General features: G+C 45.7%; 1 protein-coding gene across 3 annotated transcripts in view; it reads right to left on the bottom strand.

Moving 5' to 3' along the window:
* The window catches only part of ABL2 (ABL proto-oncogene 2, non-receptor tyrosine kinase), a 61,770-nt gene that overhangs the window by 6,197 nt on the left and 40,183 nt on the right, over window positions 1-15,390 (bottom strand). For 2 of the 3 annotated variants that reach the window (XM_014583906.1, XM_006142299.2), the window contains 8 exons: window positions 14,703-14,975; window positions 13,251-13,335; window positions 12,807-12,984; window positions 12,047-12,231; window positions 10,073-10,225; window positions 8,868-8,957; window positions 4,840-5,013; window positions 168-4,035 (listed from right to left, as the gene is read on the bottom strand). In XM_014583906.1, coding sequence (XP_014439392.1) covers window positions 2,312-4,035; window positions 4,840-5,013; window positions 8,868-8,957; window positions 10,073-10,225; window positions 12,047-12,231; window positions 12,807-12,984; window positions 13,251-13,335; window positions 14,703-14,975 — 2,862 coding nt within the window. In that variant the 3' untranslated portion in view covers window positions 168-2,311. Of the gene's footprint in view, window positions 1-167; window positions 4,036-4,839; window positions 5,014-8,867; window positions 8,958-10,072; window positions 10,226-12,046; window positions 12,232-12,806; window positions 12,985-13,250; window positions 13,336-14,702; window positions 14,976-15,390 lie in introns of those variants that run through there. The other variant, XR_333631.3, reaches the window with a different exon arrangement.

Genomic DNA, 15,390 nt, shown 5'->3' on the forward strand with positions numbered 1-15,390 from the left:
AAAAAAAAAAAAAAAAAAATCCCCTGAAAAACAATGACAATCCTTTAACTTGCATCCCACAATGACAGGGATAAACTTAAAAAGCAGCATAATCATATTCTAGTGTCTTAGCTCCGCCCACCCCCCAGGCTAACTGCTAAATGAGTTCAAGTTTATGGGTGGTGGGGGGGGGGGGGGACCGGCAGGGAAGAAGGTGGGAGGACTGTAGGTTTTTAAATCCAAGTTCTCTTCCAACCACTACAAGGACTTCACTCTGATGACGAGTCGCCTGTGCTGAAGCTGTAGGTGACATATTGACAGGGCCCTCCGACACCTGCCATGAGTGGCTAGCACTGTCAACTCCCTTGTAATCCTTCTCTCAACCTGGCCCTCCTCTGGAGTGGCAATGATAAGAATCAGGTTTCCTTTCTTCCTAATGAAAGCTAAATTTCCTCCTCGGTCAAAGATGCCAATCTCTATTCAAAACACAGTTTACCCCTTAGTATCCCAGCCGAATTAACATGGCAGGTTCTGAATTTCATTACTATCTGCTCTCAGCAAAAAAGAATGAAAAGCCATTCAACATAACAACACTGTACTAAAGAGCTTTCCAGAGAGACTCTCAGAGGGATAGCTGCACACTTACTGCAGAACACCCTTGAGAACAAGTGCTATTACTATTCCCTTCATTGAATAGGTTAAGAGGTGGGCTGTGAGCTGAGGGTGGGTCGGTGATGCCTGGAGAGTACTCACTGTTCAATGCTGGACTCCTATCTCCTTAAGCTAACACTCCTTTGGGAGGAAAAAAAAAAAAGATTGGATTGGGTTTTTCTTGGGTGGGGAGGGTATTCATAAAGCTTTAAAAAAAGAATGAAGCAGTATCTGGAACTAGACCCAAGACCAAGATCATGAATAGTATTTTAACCCAGTAGATTCAGTTCCACGCGGTCCTCATTAGCTCCCATAATTACAACTAAGAAGGGAAGGAAATGACTTATTTAAGCATATTTGAGGGTTAAATCATTAGGTTTCCTGGGTCCAACTGATACTCCCTGAAAATGACCAACTCCTTCACTTATATGCTCTTAAATAGGGGTGAAATGACAAAATAAATTAAGAATATTCCCAATATAATCTGTACAAACAAGCACAATGACAGGGTGGAGGAAGGGGGTGGTGGGAGTGCTGGGGTAACCATGAGAAGGGCAGGCGATATTAATTTGGGGCATAATTCATGTCCAATTCCTCCCTGCTTAGATTGGGTGATGAGGGAGGGGAAACAGCCAGAGGACTAAGGCAGCTTTCTCAAGCACGGACCTCTGGGCCTGAGGTCCATCTCAGGACGGGTTCCATCTCCCATCTCCCTGGTATTTAGCTGATAAAGGAAGACAGAGCTACTTGACTGCCTGGCCAGTGTGTAGGCAGGGGCTCTGTACCAGGAAAGGAGTCCCCTGTGAGAACCTGTAGTGACCACTATTTTCAAAACCAATGCTAGTTAATGCCCTGAATGCTGCCAGGATAAAGACGGCCAGCAAGCGACAGAAGACCCACTGCGGAGACCTCCCCAGGCCTACGGCCTACAGCCAGCCCCCAACAAGCGGAGGCTGGCTTGGTCCGTTAGGAAGTAAAATACTAGACTGGGAGAAGGGACTTCTGCTAACCAGTGTAAGATTTTAGGAGGTTCATCTCCCCGACTTCCAGTCCCCAGCACACTATTTCCTGCACCGACTCATACGCCAGTGGAATACAGGGCAGGAGTGCACGGGCGGGCAGTGGCCGAGCCTGCTGTCTGGCACTTTGATGTGCGGTTCTCGCCACGGCGGCGCTGACTGCAGAAGCAAGGCTAGCAGCTGCTTCCCACCACCTTGAACGAACCGCTAGGACACTCCCAGCTTCCCTCTGCTCTCCCTGGATTCGTCAGGTGAACCGAGCACGGGCAGCCCCAGCACTCGGAGAGCCCCAGGCCAACTGCCCCGTGTGTGCTGCAGGACAAAGGACGGCCCCACGGCCATGCTGAGCAGCCTGACCACACCGCACCGCACCCGGGCAGGATGGCTGTACTCCTTTCATTGTGCCACATGCGCTTCCGGCTGCTTCCAACCCTGTCCACGACCGCCTCGCCTCACCTCGCTTACCTCCCCCGAATTTTTGTGGTTTGCTTTTGTTATTTTCGAGATGAACCTGTAAACGTGAGAACTCAGGGATCTGAGGTACTTCACATAAACACACTCAAGTATCAGTCTTTCATTGTTTTAAAACAAGAACACAGGAAAACAAGTCCCATTCCCTCTCCGCTCAGAAATGTGTGCAGGTGCCACCAGGCTGACAGTGGCTACCTCTGCACCACATCGCTGATTTCCTGTACACATGACAGCAAGTTGTTTAGGACGGGGTTTGCCCCAGGAACCCCGGTGACCGCTGAAGACACCTGCAGCTCTTGCAGGCTGAGTTCCAGTTTGCTCACGGCCTCTCGGAAGGCAAACTTGTTGCGAGTCTGAGGGATGCAGTCCACGTAGCCTGAGCAGTAGTCGAGCAGCTGGTGCCCGGTGTCCACCAGCTGGCTGTTGGGCACGGGCTCTGTGATCGCACTGGACAGTAGGTCAGCACATTCCAGCAGGGCCTCCTTGCTGATTTTGTCTGCTGAGATCTTCTCGGCCGCCTGTTTGGTCTTCCTCAGAGCCACTTTAGTACCTGCGGTGCCGTTGGCCATCCGAGCTGGCGAGATGGAGGATGTGGGCGGAGGCACTTGAGGTGGGGGTGCCGCTGGCCTCCCAGCTTTCCCACCACTGGGCACCACTCCTGGAGCTGCCTTTCTCCCTCCTTCCTGCGTTTCTGGTGGGGGCTGTCCTGTGGCCGGGGCAGGCGGCTCCTCCGTGGGTTCGGAGCCCACAGCCGAGTGCTGCAGTAGTCTCATCACTGGTGGGGGGGGCGGGGCACACTTTGGTTTTACCCGTCGGGGTCGGTCCTTGTCTCCAGAGGATGTGACCTGATGCTCCGATAAGAGCTTGAATTTGTTCCCCTGAGAGTCTGTGCCAATGAGCTGCACATCAGCTGGAGTGTGTTTCAGGGTGGGCGAGATAAGGACTGGCACTTTGTGGTTGTGAGTGGTCGGAAGGACGGGTGTGGCCTTGGCTGGGGAAGACCAGCCTGGCTGTTCTCCATCCTCTGGGACTCCAGGCATCCCAAGTCGGGCCCCGCCATTCCTCTCTTTGTTCTTGGGGGCAGCTGCCACTCCAGCCACCCCCAGCCCAGCAGAGTCCTTTTCTGTGACGGCTGGGTCCCCAGAGGCAGCTCTGAGAGGGAGAGCTGTGGTTCCTCTGGGCAACAGCTTGGCTTTTGGTCTCTCTCTGGTTGGAGCAGCACCTTCCTCTGACTTTTTGGGCAGTGTGTCATTGGCCCTGTCCACACTCTCTTCTGGCTGAGAAGAGGTGGACACTGTCCTTTCTACCTGGAGTTTGGCCCTCTGGCAGTTCCTGGGAAGGGTCATTGCCATCCTATCCTGCTCTGGAAGCCCTGAGGACATGGAAGATGTAGAGTTTGACCTTGGAAAAGGCTTGGAGGTGTCATCGCTGGCTGTGGGCTTCCCTGCCCGCAAGCCCAGGGTCTTCTTGATTAAGCGTGGCGTGAAGAAGCCTGTGATGCCGGACCACCCACCTCCAGCAGGGCTGCTGCCCCCTCCCCCACCGCCATCGTCATTACAGAGGTTCCTCTGTGCAAAGCTCCCCCCATAGCACTTGGGTGGCACTAGATTCGCCTCTTGCTGGGCAGGAGTGAAAGAGAACCCATCGGCCTGCTGCAGAGAAGCAACGGATGAGAAGTTACCCGTGAGTTCGTATTTTTTGTGGGGCTGATTCTCCATTTCTCGGAAGGAGCTACTCCGTTTAGGGGGGGTGGGAGCGTTTCTCTTTTTCATGAAGGAGCTAAAGAAGCCTCCCTTCCGGTCCCTGGTGAAGCATGTCTCTTTGGCATCTTCCAAGAGGCTGCTGGGTGACTTGTCTCTTTGTTTTCGAGGCAGCGCTGGAGACCCACTGGAGGCCTGGGCACTTCTAATGAAGCCTGCAGGGAAATATCTGTCAGTGCTGTGAGGACGAGAAGCGAGCCCCTCACTGCTGAGCTGCCCAGGCTGAGCTACAAGAGCTCTGCCAGCGTCTGTGAATGTCGGGGATTGTGGGGGTCAGACAAAAGTCATAAACATGACCGTTCCACAGCAATTAGTGTTCCAAATATGACGTATGTGGGTGATAATGGGGAAGAGTCACCTGCTAGGTACTACCTCAGCACTCACCTCTTCTCTAGGACTAGGGTACAGCCTGGCCTCATCTGTTGGGCTCAAATTTTTTTTTTTTTTGAGAGGTTTTTGCTATAGAGCGTGTGTGCTCGCCAGAGAGAGAGACAGAGAGACAGAAAGCGAGAAATCACCCCCCAGGGGGGATGGCCACGCCGCAATCCCTTCTCCTCCATTCTCCTCTCGGGATCTTGGGCACGCACGCACACGTGCCCGGTGTGAGTTTTAACCACTGGGTCCGGGACTCGAACCACAGTCGACTACATGGGAGTCCAGCAACATAGCCATTACGCTAACTGCTGGTCCCAACAGAGACTTTTCTTTTTTTAACCAGAATTGAGATCGTGACTATTTGGGACCAAGGTGCTGAGGAAATGGAGCTGGACGCCATGCTGGATGAACAGTTCAGGACGACTACCATGGCAATGTGGAGCCAAGGCCCCACGTGGCAGGTCAAACCAAGATATGCTTGCCTCAGAGAAGATGGGCATGAAAATGGGCCAAAAACACCATACCCCATGGTTCTTTAAATAAAGTACTTCCTATTTTGATTCTACCTGCCTAGAGACCCATACCTGGTGCTGAACTGGAGGCAGAATTTTCTGTGGCATCTTGTGCTCCTTCAATGTTCTCCTTGTTCTCCACCTGTTTCTTCAGCGTCCGAGTCTTGGAAGGAAGTACAGGTAATCGGGGCAGGTATGGAACAACAGATGAGGAGGAAGCGGCTCTTCCAAGCTCCTCAGCTACTTCTGTGAGGAAGACAAGGGGATTGAAAAAAGGGCAATGTCATGACAGAGAAAAGGAGTCTTCAGAGAAGGCATACAACTGAGACAGGATCACAGAAAACAGTATAAAATATATAAATGGAATCACAGGGTAGGTCCTCATTTGTCTGGCTTCTTTTGCTCAACATTGTATCTGTAGCCATCCAGGCTGGTGCATGCATTGTTGTATGTGTTCTTTCTTGCTGCTGTATAGTATTCCAAAGTGTGACTACATCAAAATTCATCTGTTCTTTAACTGATATTTAAAACTTAACCAGTTTGGGGCTAGTACTGATGTACTGCTAGAAACATCCTGCTACTTGTTTTTTTTTTGAGAGATTTTTGCTATAGGGCGCATGCGCTCGCCAGACAGACAGAGAGAGAGACCTAGAGACAGAAAGCAAGAAATCACCCCCCAGGGGGGATGGTCACGCCGCAATCCCTTCTCCTCCATTCTCCTCTCGGGATCTTGGGCACTCATGCACACGTGCCCGGCATGAGGTTTAAGCCACTGACTCCGGGACGCGAACCGCGGTCAACTACGTGGGAGTCCACCGACATAGCCATTACGCTAACTGCTGGTTCCCCTGCTACTTGTTTTTTGGGTCACAACTGTATGCATGCCTGTCTGGCATAGACCTAGAAGAACTGGTAGGTCAGGATACATGTATGCTCAGCTTTACTGGGTCCAGGCAAATTGTGTTCACACTGTGAAAGTCCTGGTTGTTATGCATGCTTGTGAAAATCTGATGTATCAGGGTTTCTTGAGTTTCACCTTAGCTATTCTAGCAGGCATGCTGTAGGACTTCAGTGTGGTTTTATTTTGTACTTCTCTGATGAGTGTGGTTGACTGAACATGGTTTCATATCAGCTATCCTAGTTCAGAAGTTGAACAAGGTAGACAAACATCTGCAGGTAGTTTGATTTTTAGGCTCTATCTTTCAATAAAAAGGAGGGTAGATACAACTCATTCAATTTCTTACAAATGAAGCAAATTAGGCTCTTGAAAAAGTATTCACCCCTTTAGTAAGCATTAGGCTGATTAAAACTTGGCCATGGGTTTAATATCTTTTATTGATGCAAAGACACATGTTGCTATTCATCCCTAAATAACAATGAAGCAGATAGGAAAATCTAATTTGTGAATTTCTATATTTTGACTTTTCTGGCTATTATTATTTAAAATATTTTTAAATTTAATTTTATTTATTTATTTCATTTATTTTTTAATTTGACCAAAGAGAGACAGAGGGTGAGAGTGAGAGAGAGAGGAAGTGAGAAGGCAAGTCACCATATTCAGGACACGAACCCTGGTTGGCCATGTGGGAGTGTCCAGTGCCTTAACCACCATGCTGCCTGCTGGTCCCCTCTGGTTATTATTTTTAAAGATTAACTCCTCCTAAGCTGTGCCAATGGGATACCTTTCTTACACTCCTAAAAACAGCAGCAGATGCCAAACATTCTCTTTTTTGATTATAAGCTCTAAAAATAGGACCTCAAGGATGCTGGTAACTGTATTCCATGCCAGCTAGATGATTCTGAGGATGAGATCAATGGAGAAGCAGATGTAAGGAAAAACTGGTTGGGAATGGGGATGGGAGAAAGGTGGGTAAACGGGAGAAGGAAGCCCAAAGGCTACCTAAGACCTTCCTGGCTTCAACTGACCCCGACGTTAAGCACAAGCCTTCTTTTCCTTGATTTGCTTATGAGTCAATAAATCTTCCTTTTACTGCTTAAGAAAGTTTTAGTCCCCCCCCACACACACACATTTATAATCAACTCATAAATATATCCATCCTTTCTTTAAGAATTGTCTGCTCTCTGTGTCTTCAGGCCCAGTACAGCACCTGCCCTAGATTAAATGATAACAAATGTATGTGTTGAATAATGTTAAAATTTCTTACTTAGCAATTGTGAATTGAAGTTAGTTTGAAATTCGGTAAGGGTTGATTTTCTAAAGAGATACATTTTTGGGACCAGTAGATGGTGTAATGGTTATGTCGTTAGACGTAGCCAACCATGGTTCCAGTCCTGGACCTGGAGGCTTAAAATTCATGCCAGACACGTGTGTGTGCGTGCTCAAAATCCAGAGAAGAGTGGAGGAGAAGGGATCACGGTGTGGCAATTCCCCCAGGGGGGCGATTTCTCACTTTCTGTCTCTCCGTCTCTTCAGCAAGCACACACACCCTATAGCAAAACATATCTTTCCTTTTAAAAAAAATGGATTTTTCAAAAGTAAAAATATTAAAGGATTCAACAGAAGTTGAAAGTTGACACAACAGTCCCAAGGAAATGGACCCTACGCTTTGGCTGACAGTCCTGACTGCTGGCACTCTGACTCCACAGGAAAGGCAGCTGCACACTAGGACCCAAAGGGCCTGCAGCGTCTTCCCCAGCCTCCTGAAGCTCCGCAGATCACCAGACCAGACTAGGATGAAGGCTCTGTTAGACTTTGGTGGTATACTTCTCTTTTCCCCTCTTTTTCTTTTTATTGAGTTATGGAAAGTCGTGAAGTGTTTTTCTATGCAAAACTGCATCATGACTTTCCCCAAAACCCAATAATTATCAGAGGACACACGGACAAATGGGGCAGGGGGCGGGGATCAAGCTACAATCCTTTCTTCTCTCCATTTCTCCACCCCATAAGGATCTTGGGCACAAGTGCACACATGCCCGACATGCTTTTTAAGCTACCGGAGCTGGGATTCAAACTGTGCTCAGCCATGTGGGATCCAGCTCCCAATGCACAGTACTTAACCACTAAAGGAAGCAAATACTTCTAATAGTTTTAAACTTGAACATAAGTAGTCAACTCTTCACTTATCAAAGTAAGGAAAAATTTGAAAAACATGTACACAATTTCAGAATGACATCAATGTCCAATTTGCAAGTGAAACTAAGAATTCTGTATTTTTAACTCTCAAAGAATACGCTCTCTCTTTAAGACAATTAAGGTTATGATTTGACTTCTGCAGATAATTTTAGAGAGGCATTATATATAAAAGAAAATGCCTGTATGTGTCTAGGCATTTTCTTTTATACACTTCGTTTTTAAAGAATTATTTTATTTAACTTTTTAAAATTTATTATTTTAACTTGACCAGAGAGGGAGAGAGAGAGAGGGAGAGAGAAAGAGGAAAAGTGACAAAGGAAGTCACCAGGTCTGGGATTTGAACCATGATCAGCCATGTGGAAGTCCAGTGTTCTTAACCACCATGCCACCTGCTGGCCTCCATACACTTGTTTTTTAAATAAGGTTTAGCTCTGCTGATAAACAAACCTATTTCCTAAACCTCTTTCATGTTAGTACATTTTAAAATATTATTTCAAATAATCAATTATATGGATGTAATAACTAATAGTCCACTAGATATTTAGGTTGTTTTTAATTTATCAACATCATAAATTTACTCAGATATGGCATCCTTGTAGATGTGTCTTTGTTTAGACTCTTAATTATTTCCTTAAGATCTATTTCCAGAATTGTAATTTCTGGGTATTGCTTTTATGACTCAGTTCCACCTCTGGAAATGTGGTTTAGGAAGCTGAAATATTTTTTACACTAATTTTTCCCTCTTTTCTTCCCTACATCATAGGCATTGATACCTAACCACCAACCTTACTAAAAAACAAACTTTCCTTATGGAGAGACTGAGTAAATATCTAATTAAAATATAATTTCAATACACAAAGGCACATTGAAAAATAGCACAAAAGCAACATAAGAATAATAAAGGTCAGAGCCCAAAATATGAGAATTGAACATTTTTGAAATGTTATTATCAACATGGCCACGACCATCACCCAGAAACCCCCAGTTAAATCCACAAGATTCTTACCTTCAGAAATGCTAGAGTCATGGAACATGGTTTCAAAAGCTTGATGTGTTTCGGCAAAAGAGGGCCTATCAGCAGGGCTCCACTTCCAGCCTATGTAAAGGAGAAAACCAAGAATTATATATCCAGAGGCATGCCTGATGATGAATTCCATGTATCATGATGTGTGCTTTTATTTATTTATTTTTTGGAGAGGATTTCGCTATAGGGCGCATGCGCTCACCAGAGACAGAGAGAGAGAGAGACAGAAAGTGAGAAATCACCCCCCTAGGGGGGTGGCCATGCCGCAATCCCTTCTCCTCCATTCTCCTCTCGGGATCTTGGGCATGCACGCACACGCACCCGGCGTGAGTTTAAGCCACCGGGTCCGGGACTTGAACCACAGTCAATTATGTGGGAGTCCAGCGACACAGTCATTACGCCAACTGCTGGTCCCAATGTGTGCTTATAAAGCATGACCACGACAGCAGCTGTAGTCCCAAACCCAGAGGTATAATGACCCCACTTCCTAAGACTGGTCCTTCTATTTGGCTCCAGCTCCTACTTCCTCTACTATAAGGATGAGAAGAGGTGGGAAGACACTTTAGAAATGGCAAGGTTTTTTCCAATGGAAAAATGAAAAACGTAAAAAATCTCTCAAAAAAAAAAAAATCAGTCTAACATGATAAATAATTGTACAAATTCATAAATATAACCAGATATCAAAAAGGAAGAGCCGGGAGTAATAAGAACTGCAATGCTTACTGAGAAAACAGCAGAGATTTCTGTTCACACACAACTACAATTTCATGTACAACTGCCTTCTTACTTTCTCACCTTTAAGCACGAAGTCAGACACTCTGGTTGGTTCATCACACAGGTTACTTTTGTGCATTCTCCATAAGCTTTAGCAGTCATTTTTATCTACTAATAGTTGAAAGCAGGACTCCCTAAGGGAAATCTCCAAACCTAATTTCTTGTCATCTTATTAAATATGCAAATGTTTTGGACAAATTGGGTCAATATTGGAGCCATGGACAACTATCAATATTATTAAGTTTCCAGGAAGGCCAGAAGGTATAACATTGAATGTGCTCATTGGCTAATTAGTGACAACCCCTTTAAATGTCACGATGCTCACAAATCTAACACTGAAAGAGAAGTGTTTCCAATTGCTTCAACCATCCAGGATGGCAAGCTTCAAGATTAAAGTACGCAAACATACTCACATGCTCTCATCAGTTCATAAACCTTCGGGGGGCATCCCTCTGGCTGTTCCATTCGATACCCTTTTTCCAGTAGATCGTAGACCTGAGACAAGTCAATACCCGGATACGGCGACATTCCGTACGTGGCGATTTCCCACAACAGTACCCCAAAGGCTGTGTAAAGAACCCAAACAAACAAAAAACGGGTTACTGTCACCTCCCCAATGTCTGATTTATATCAGCATGTAACTTCTTTCCCAAACTCTAGGTGACACACACAGACAACACTGACGCTCCATCGATCTGCACTTGTCCTTCTAAGATGTCTGCCACAGGAAGGCAACAGATAACCTTAAGGCAATTTTCTCTAAATTTCGCAATTTTCAGTTAGATTTCCTTTACTTAAGAAGTCTGGGCATAGTCCAAGTATTCTTTGAACAGTCTTTGCTGTACTTAGTGAGTTTTGAGGTGTTGAAATCAGCTAATATCAGGAGTAAAATAAAAATGAATTCATTTAAAATCAGTAAAGTTCTCAATAGAAACAACTGGGAGCCAACTCTGTGGTGCAGCAGATTGCACTGCAGTGCTAAGAGAAGCCAGACCCCCTGGCAGCCTAAAACATAAAAGGCACACACATGAGCACAGCATCCGAGGGGCTGGAGAAATGGAAGGGGACCATGGCATGACCAGTGCCTATGGAAAGTGCTCCTCTTCATCATGAATAAAGAATAATTTTTAATAAAGAATTTGCTTGATTTTGTTAAATCATTTCTTTTTTCTTTTTTGGAGAGGTTCTGGGTATAGGGCGCGTGCGCTTACCAGAAAGACAGAGACAGAGAGAAAGAAAGAGAGAAATCACCCCCCAGGGGGGATGGTCACGTCACAATCCCTTCTCCTCCATTCTCCTCTCGGGATCCTGGGCACGCACGCACACGTGCCCGGTGCGAGTTTAAGCCACCAGGTCCAGACTTGAACCGCGGTCAACTACATGGGAGTTCAGCAACACAGCCATTACGCTAAGTACAGGTCCTGATAGTAAAATTATTTCTGAGCTCAGATTTCTGGTTAGAAGTGACTTAGAATCCTACAACTCTTTTCTACTGGCCTACAACCCAAATTTCCAGACATATTGAGTCTACTAAGTCTCTACTAATTCATACTGCTTTTCAAGACAGTAGAAACAAGACAGATCTGTTTCAATGACAAATTCTAAATGAAATCTCACCAAGCACCCCTTAAAAGAAGTGCTCTGGGGGCCGGCAGGTGGCATGGTGGTTAAAGGCGCTGGACTCCCACATGGCCAAACACAGTTCAAGTCCTGGACCTGGTGGCTTGCTTTTTTACTTTCCCTTTCTCTCTTTCTCTCTAGCTCGCTCTCTGTCTAATCAAAACTGGAAAATAATCATCATCATAATAATAAAGTTAAATGAAATTAAAAAAAAAAAGTACTCTGGATCACAGTGCTCTAGAAATGAGCACAACTCAATGTGGAAAACTGACACTTTCCAGAGAGGGGATCACTAGAACTCCGATGTACTATGGGGTGCAGACCGGAACCTCACTGAAGCAGGAACGTCTTTCCTTAAACTTTCTTCTTAGGCTTCTTTCTATGCTAAGCTCTTAGCACAGTGTTGGGCAGATAAGAGTCTTCAATAAACGCTTGTCAAATGAGGGAAGAATGGGAGTAAAGTTAGAGGACACTGAACATCAATATATAAGAGAAGATCTCAAGAATTCAGAGAACTTAGAAATAAAATGACACACAGGCAGGCCAGTCCCAGACCGGTGGTTTGAGAAACATGCCAGGAGCATATGCATGCTTACCCAAACTCCTGAAAGGAGAAAAGGAGGAGAAAAGATTAAGGCATGACCACACTCATTGGACAGTGCTTCCTCACTTCTCTCTCTCTCTGGCTCTTTCCAGCAAGAGCACAAACCCTTTGGCAAATTAAAAAATAAGCGCACACGAGAAGAAAAAGTCCCTTCCAATCTTACCCCAGACGTCAGATTTAATCGAGAAGGTGTTGTAGGCCAGACTCTCTGGGGCTGTCCACTTAATAGGGAACTTGGCTCCGGCGTGAGCAGTATAGGTGTCTCCAGTCATCAACCTACTTAAGCCAAAGTCAGCCACTTTAACCACGTGATTTTCTCCCACTAGGCAGTTCCGAGCTGCAAGATCTCTGTGGAAAAGAGAACTATAATGTGATTCTATTCAGATGGGAGAGAAAAATGGCCAAGGGGCTCTGTTCTTGGTTATTTGTGCTAGAGTGTAGTTCGGAAATAAGAAAGTGCTGAGAAATGTGGGATTTTCTAGGAATTACAGACATCGTAGAGAGCCACTATATATCACTGGTAGGTAACTCATCGAGAGCTAGTTAAGTGAAACCAGATTAAAGCAGGCTTTATAAAATGGCTTCCTGTTTGTAAGTTGTGACAGGCTCCAGAGGTGAGCAACAGAAGCTTTTCTACAAGGCTTCAAGGTCTTCACAGACACAGAAAGCTACTTTTGAAATCCAGCCACTAGATGGCGCGAAAGGACCATGGATACAGTGCCAGGCAGCCCAGAGCCCACTTTCTGTTTTGAGACTAGCAAAGCTACCTCAGGGCTACAAGTTAGAAACGACATTGTAATTATTTCTCTCCGAGAGAAAGAATTACTTTCTTCAATCACCTTCTGTAAAGGTTCTCACATTTTCTCCTTCATCTGTATCTCAAGCAAGATTCTGGTTACTGCAGACAATGAGGGCATACACACCTATGGATGAAGTTCTTCTTCTCCAGGTACTCCATTGCAGAAGAGATCTGAGTGGCCATGTACAGCAGCACGACAGCAGTCACCTCTTCTCGGTTGCATTCTCGGAGATAATCCAGCAGATTTCCGTATGGCATGTATTCCGTCACAATGTAAAATGGCGGCTCCAAAGTACACACACCTGGCGGGTAAGGAGCACCACTTGTTTTATTAGTGTATGTTCAAATGCTCCAAACCACTTTGGCCAAGAATAACTCGACAGTTTTTAAGCAATCTTTGGCCTTCTCTCAAATTAATACATCAAAAATTAAGAAAAACAAATATAAAAACAAGACAAAATAAAACAATAATCATTTATTGAAGTGGATTCATACATGGAGCTTCCACCACAGTGGTTCAGAAGACTGTGGAGAGGACAAGGGGCACCTCCGAGGAAAGCGTCCTCACCTAACAGCTGTACCAGGTTAGGGTGCTTGATCTCCTTCATCACGGCGGCTTCCTTCAGGAACTCCTCCACCTCCATGGTATCTTCCTAGAAAAAGGGAAAGGTAAGAAAGAAAAAGGGGACAGGGCTGAAGCCCCATTTTAAGGTTTGAGTCAACTCATAATCTTTGAAGTTCAGCCTTAAGGGTAAGAGAGAGTCTCTTTTGAATATTTTAGCACATTGCTTTAAGAAATTTTATCACAACCTAATATGCTCTATGTAACTCTGATTAAGGGAAAAAAAATACTCTTGAATGTATCCAACATTAGAAACTGGAGTAAAATTGAGTAAGGTGAGCAACATTCAGCAATCATGTCCTACAATCAACTGAAACACGGGCAACTTGGACTGGGTAATTCAGGTAAGAGTTTTTGTCTTTAGATCTCTCAGCCTTTCAACAAAGAGACAGAACAGGGAGACACTCACAAGTCCCATACCTTCCTGATTAGACAGTAAGGTTCTTTTTTTGTGTGTGTGGAGAGGTTTTTCGCTATAGGGCGCGTGCGTTCACCAGACAGACAGAGAGAGACATAGAGATAGAAAGTGAGAAATCACCCCCCAGGGGATGGTCACGCCGCAATTCCTTCTCCTCCATTCTCCTCTCGAGATCTTGGGCACACACGCACACATGCCCGGTGTGAGTTTTAAGCCACTGGGTCCGGGACGCAAACCACGGTCAACTACGTGGGAATCCAGTGACACAGCCATTACGCTAACTGCTGGTTCCCGACAGTAAGGTTCTTGAGGAGCAACGCATGTTTGCAAGGCCTCCCATACTGCTTCACACACGTATGTTTCAGAATATGCTTACTAAACAGAGATAACTACACTCCCAGGGGAGAAACAGCCCTTAGGAGTGAGATAATAGTGCTTCCAAGGCTTTGGGAGCATCTTCAGAGAATTAAATGAGTGACAGCCCTGTAACTGGATACGCCTGGGTGCTTAAAGAAGGGCTAGAGGAGCATGAGGAAGAATTCTGTGACTAAGAAGACCAAAAAGAGGGGTGTCTAATTGCAGAGAAGGGAAAGCAGGAAGCAGGTAGGTAACAGACAAAATAAGGAAGAGCCCCGTGATCCTCAGACAACGCACAAAGCATTCTGCGCAGCAGGGGCTGTTCTCAGCAAAACAAACTGTTTTGCTTTCATAACTTGTAATTTGCTTCTAACCTCCCACTAAGGTCTACATCAACAGCCTCCAGAGACAAGCCTTTCCGACATGTGGGTTTCACTGCATTGCTGTGAATCATCTGCCCCTGTCAGCCATGGCACCAGGGTTAATCATCACAATTTGCTGACAAGCTTGGCACCGGTGGGTAGAAAGTGTTCCAAAGTTAAAGAAGGGCACAACAGATATTTCTAGGTGATCCAGCACAAAAGAAAAAGATGCCTGAAAAGTGTTCATTCCCTGCTACTTACCTTCAATGTTTTCACGGCAACTGTTAGGCTGTATTTCTTCCAGACACCAACGTAAACCTCTCCGTACTGACCACCCCCGAGTTTGTGCTTCATGGTAATATCTGTTCGTTCCATTTCCCATTTGTCATGGATGGGGGACACGCCGTAGACTGTGGGCTTATTACACTTGGGTGCTGGGTAGTGCAATGTTGTCACCAACCCATCAGCCACTGTGGAGTGATGGTGAACAAGCTCTGCCAAGGTGCTAAAGCGGCTCTCAGCAGTCACGTACACCTGGGAGAAAAGGAGACAACTGAGCACCTGAACAGAGGTTAGGAATTAAAAACAAACAAAAACCAAAAAAAACCCACTCAGGGCCAGCAGATGGCATAGCAATTATGTCACTGGACTCTCACATAGTCGGCCAAGGTTCAAGTCCTGGACCTGGTGGCTTAAAATCCCACCGGGCGTGTGTGCGTGCATGCCCAAAGTCCCGGGAAGAGAAGGAACTGCAGTGTGGCCAACCTCTGGGGGGTGATTTCTCACTTTCCCTCTCTCTCACTGTCTCTGATTCTATCTCCAGCAAGCACACATGTCCTAAGGAAAAAACCTCTTTAAACAAAACAAAACAAAACACAGAAATCTGTGGGCCGGCAAGTGGCATCATGGTTAAGGTGTTGGACTCCCACATGGTAGACCACAGTTTTTT

This window comes from Tupaia chinensis, unplaced genomic scaffold (assembly GCF_000334495.1).
Source record: "Tupaia chinensis unplaced genomic scaffold, TupChi_1.0 Scaffold000074_1, whole genome shotgun sequence".
NCBI classification, from domain to species: Eukaryota; Metazoa; Chordata; class Mammalia; order Scandentia; family Tupaiidae; genus Tupaia; species Tupaia belangeri.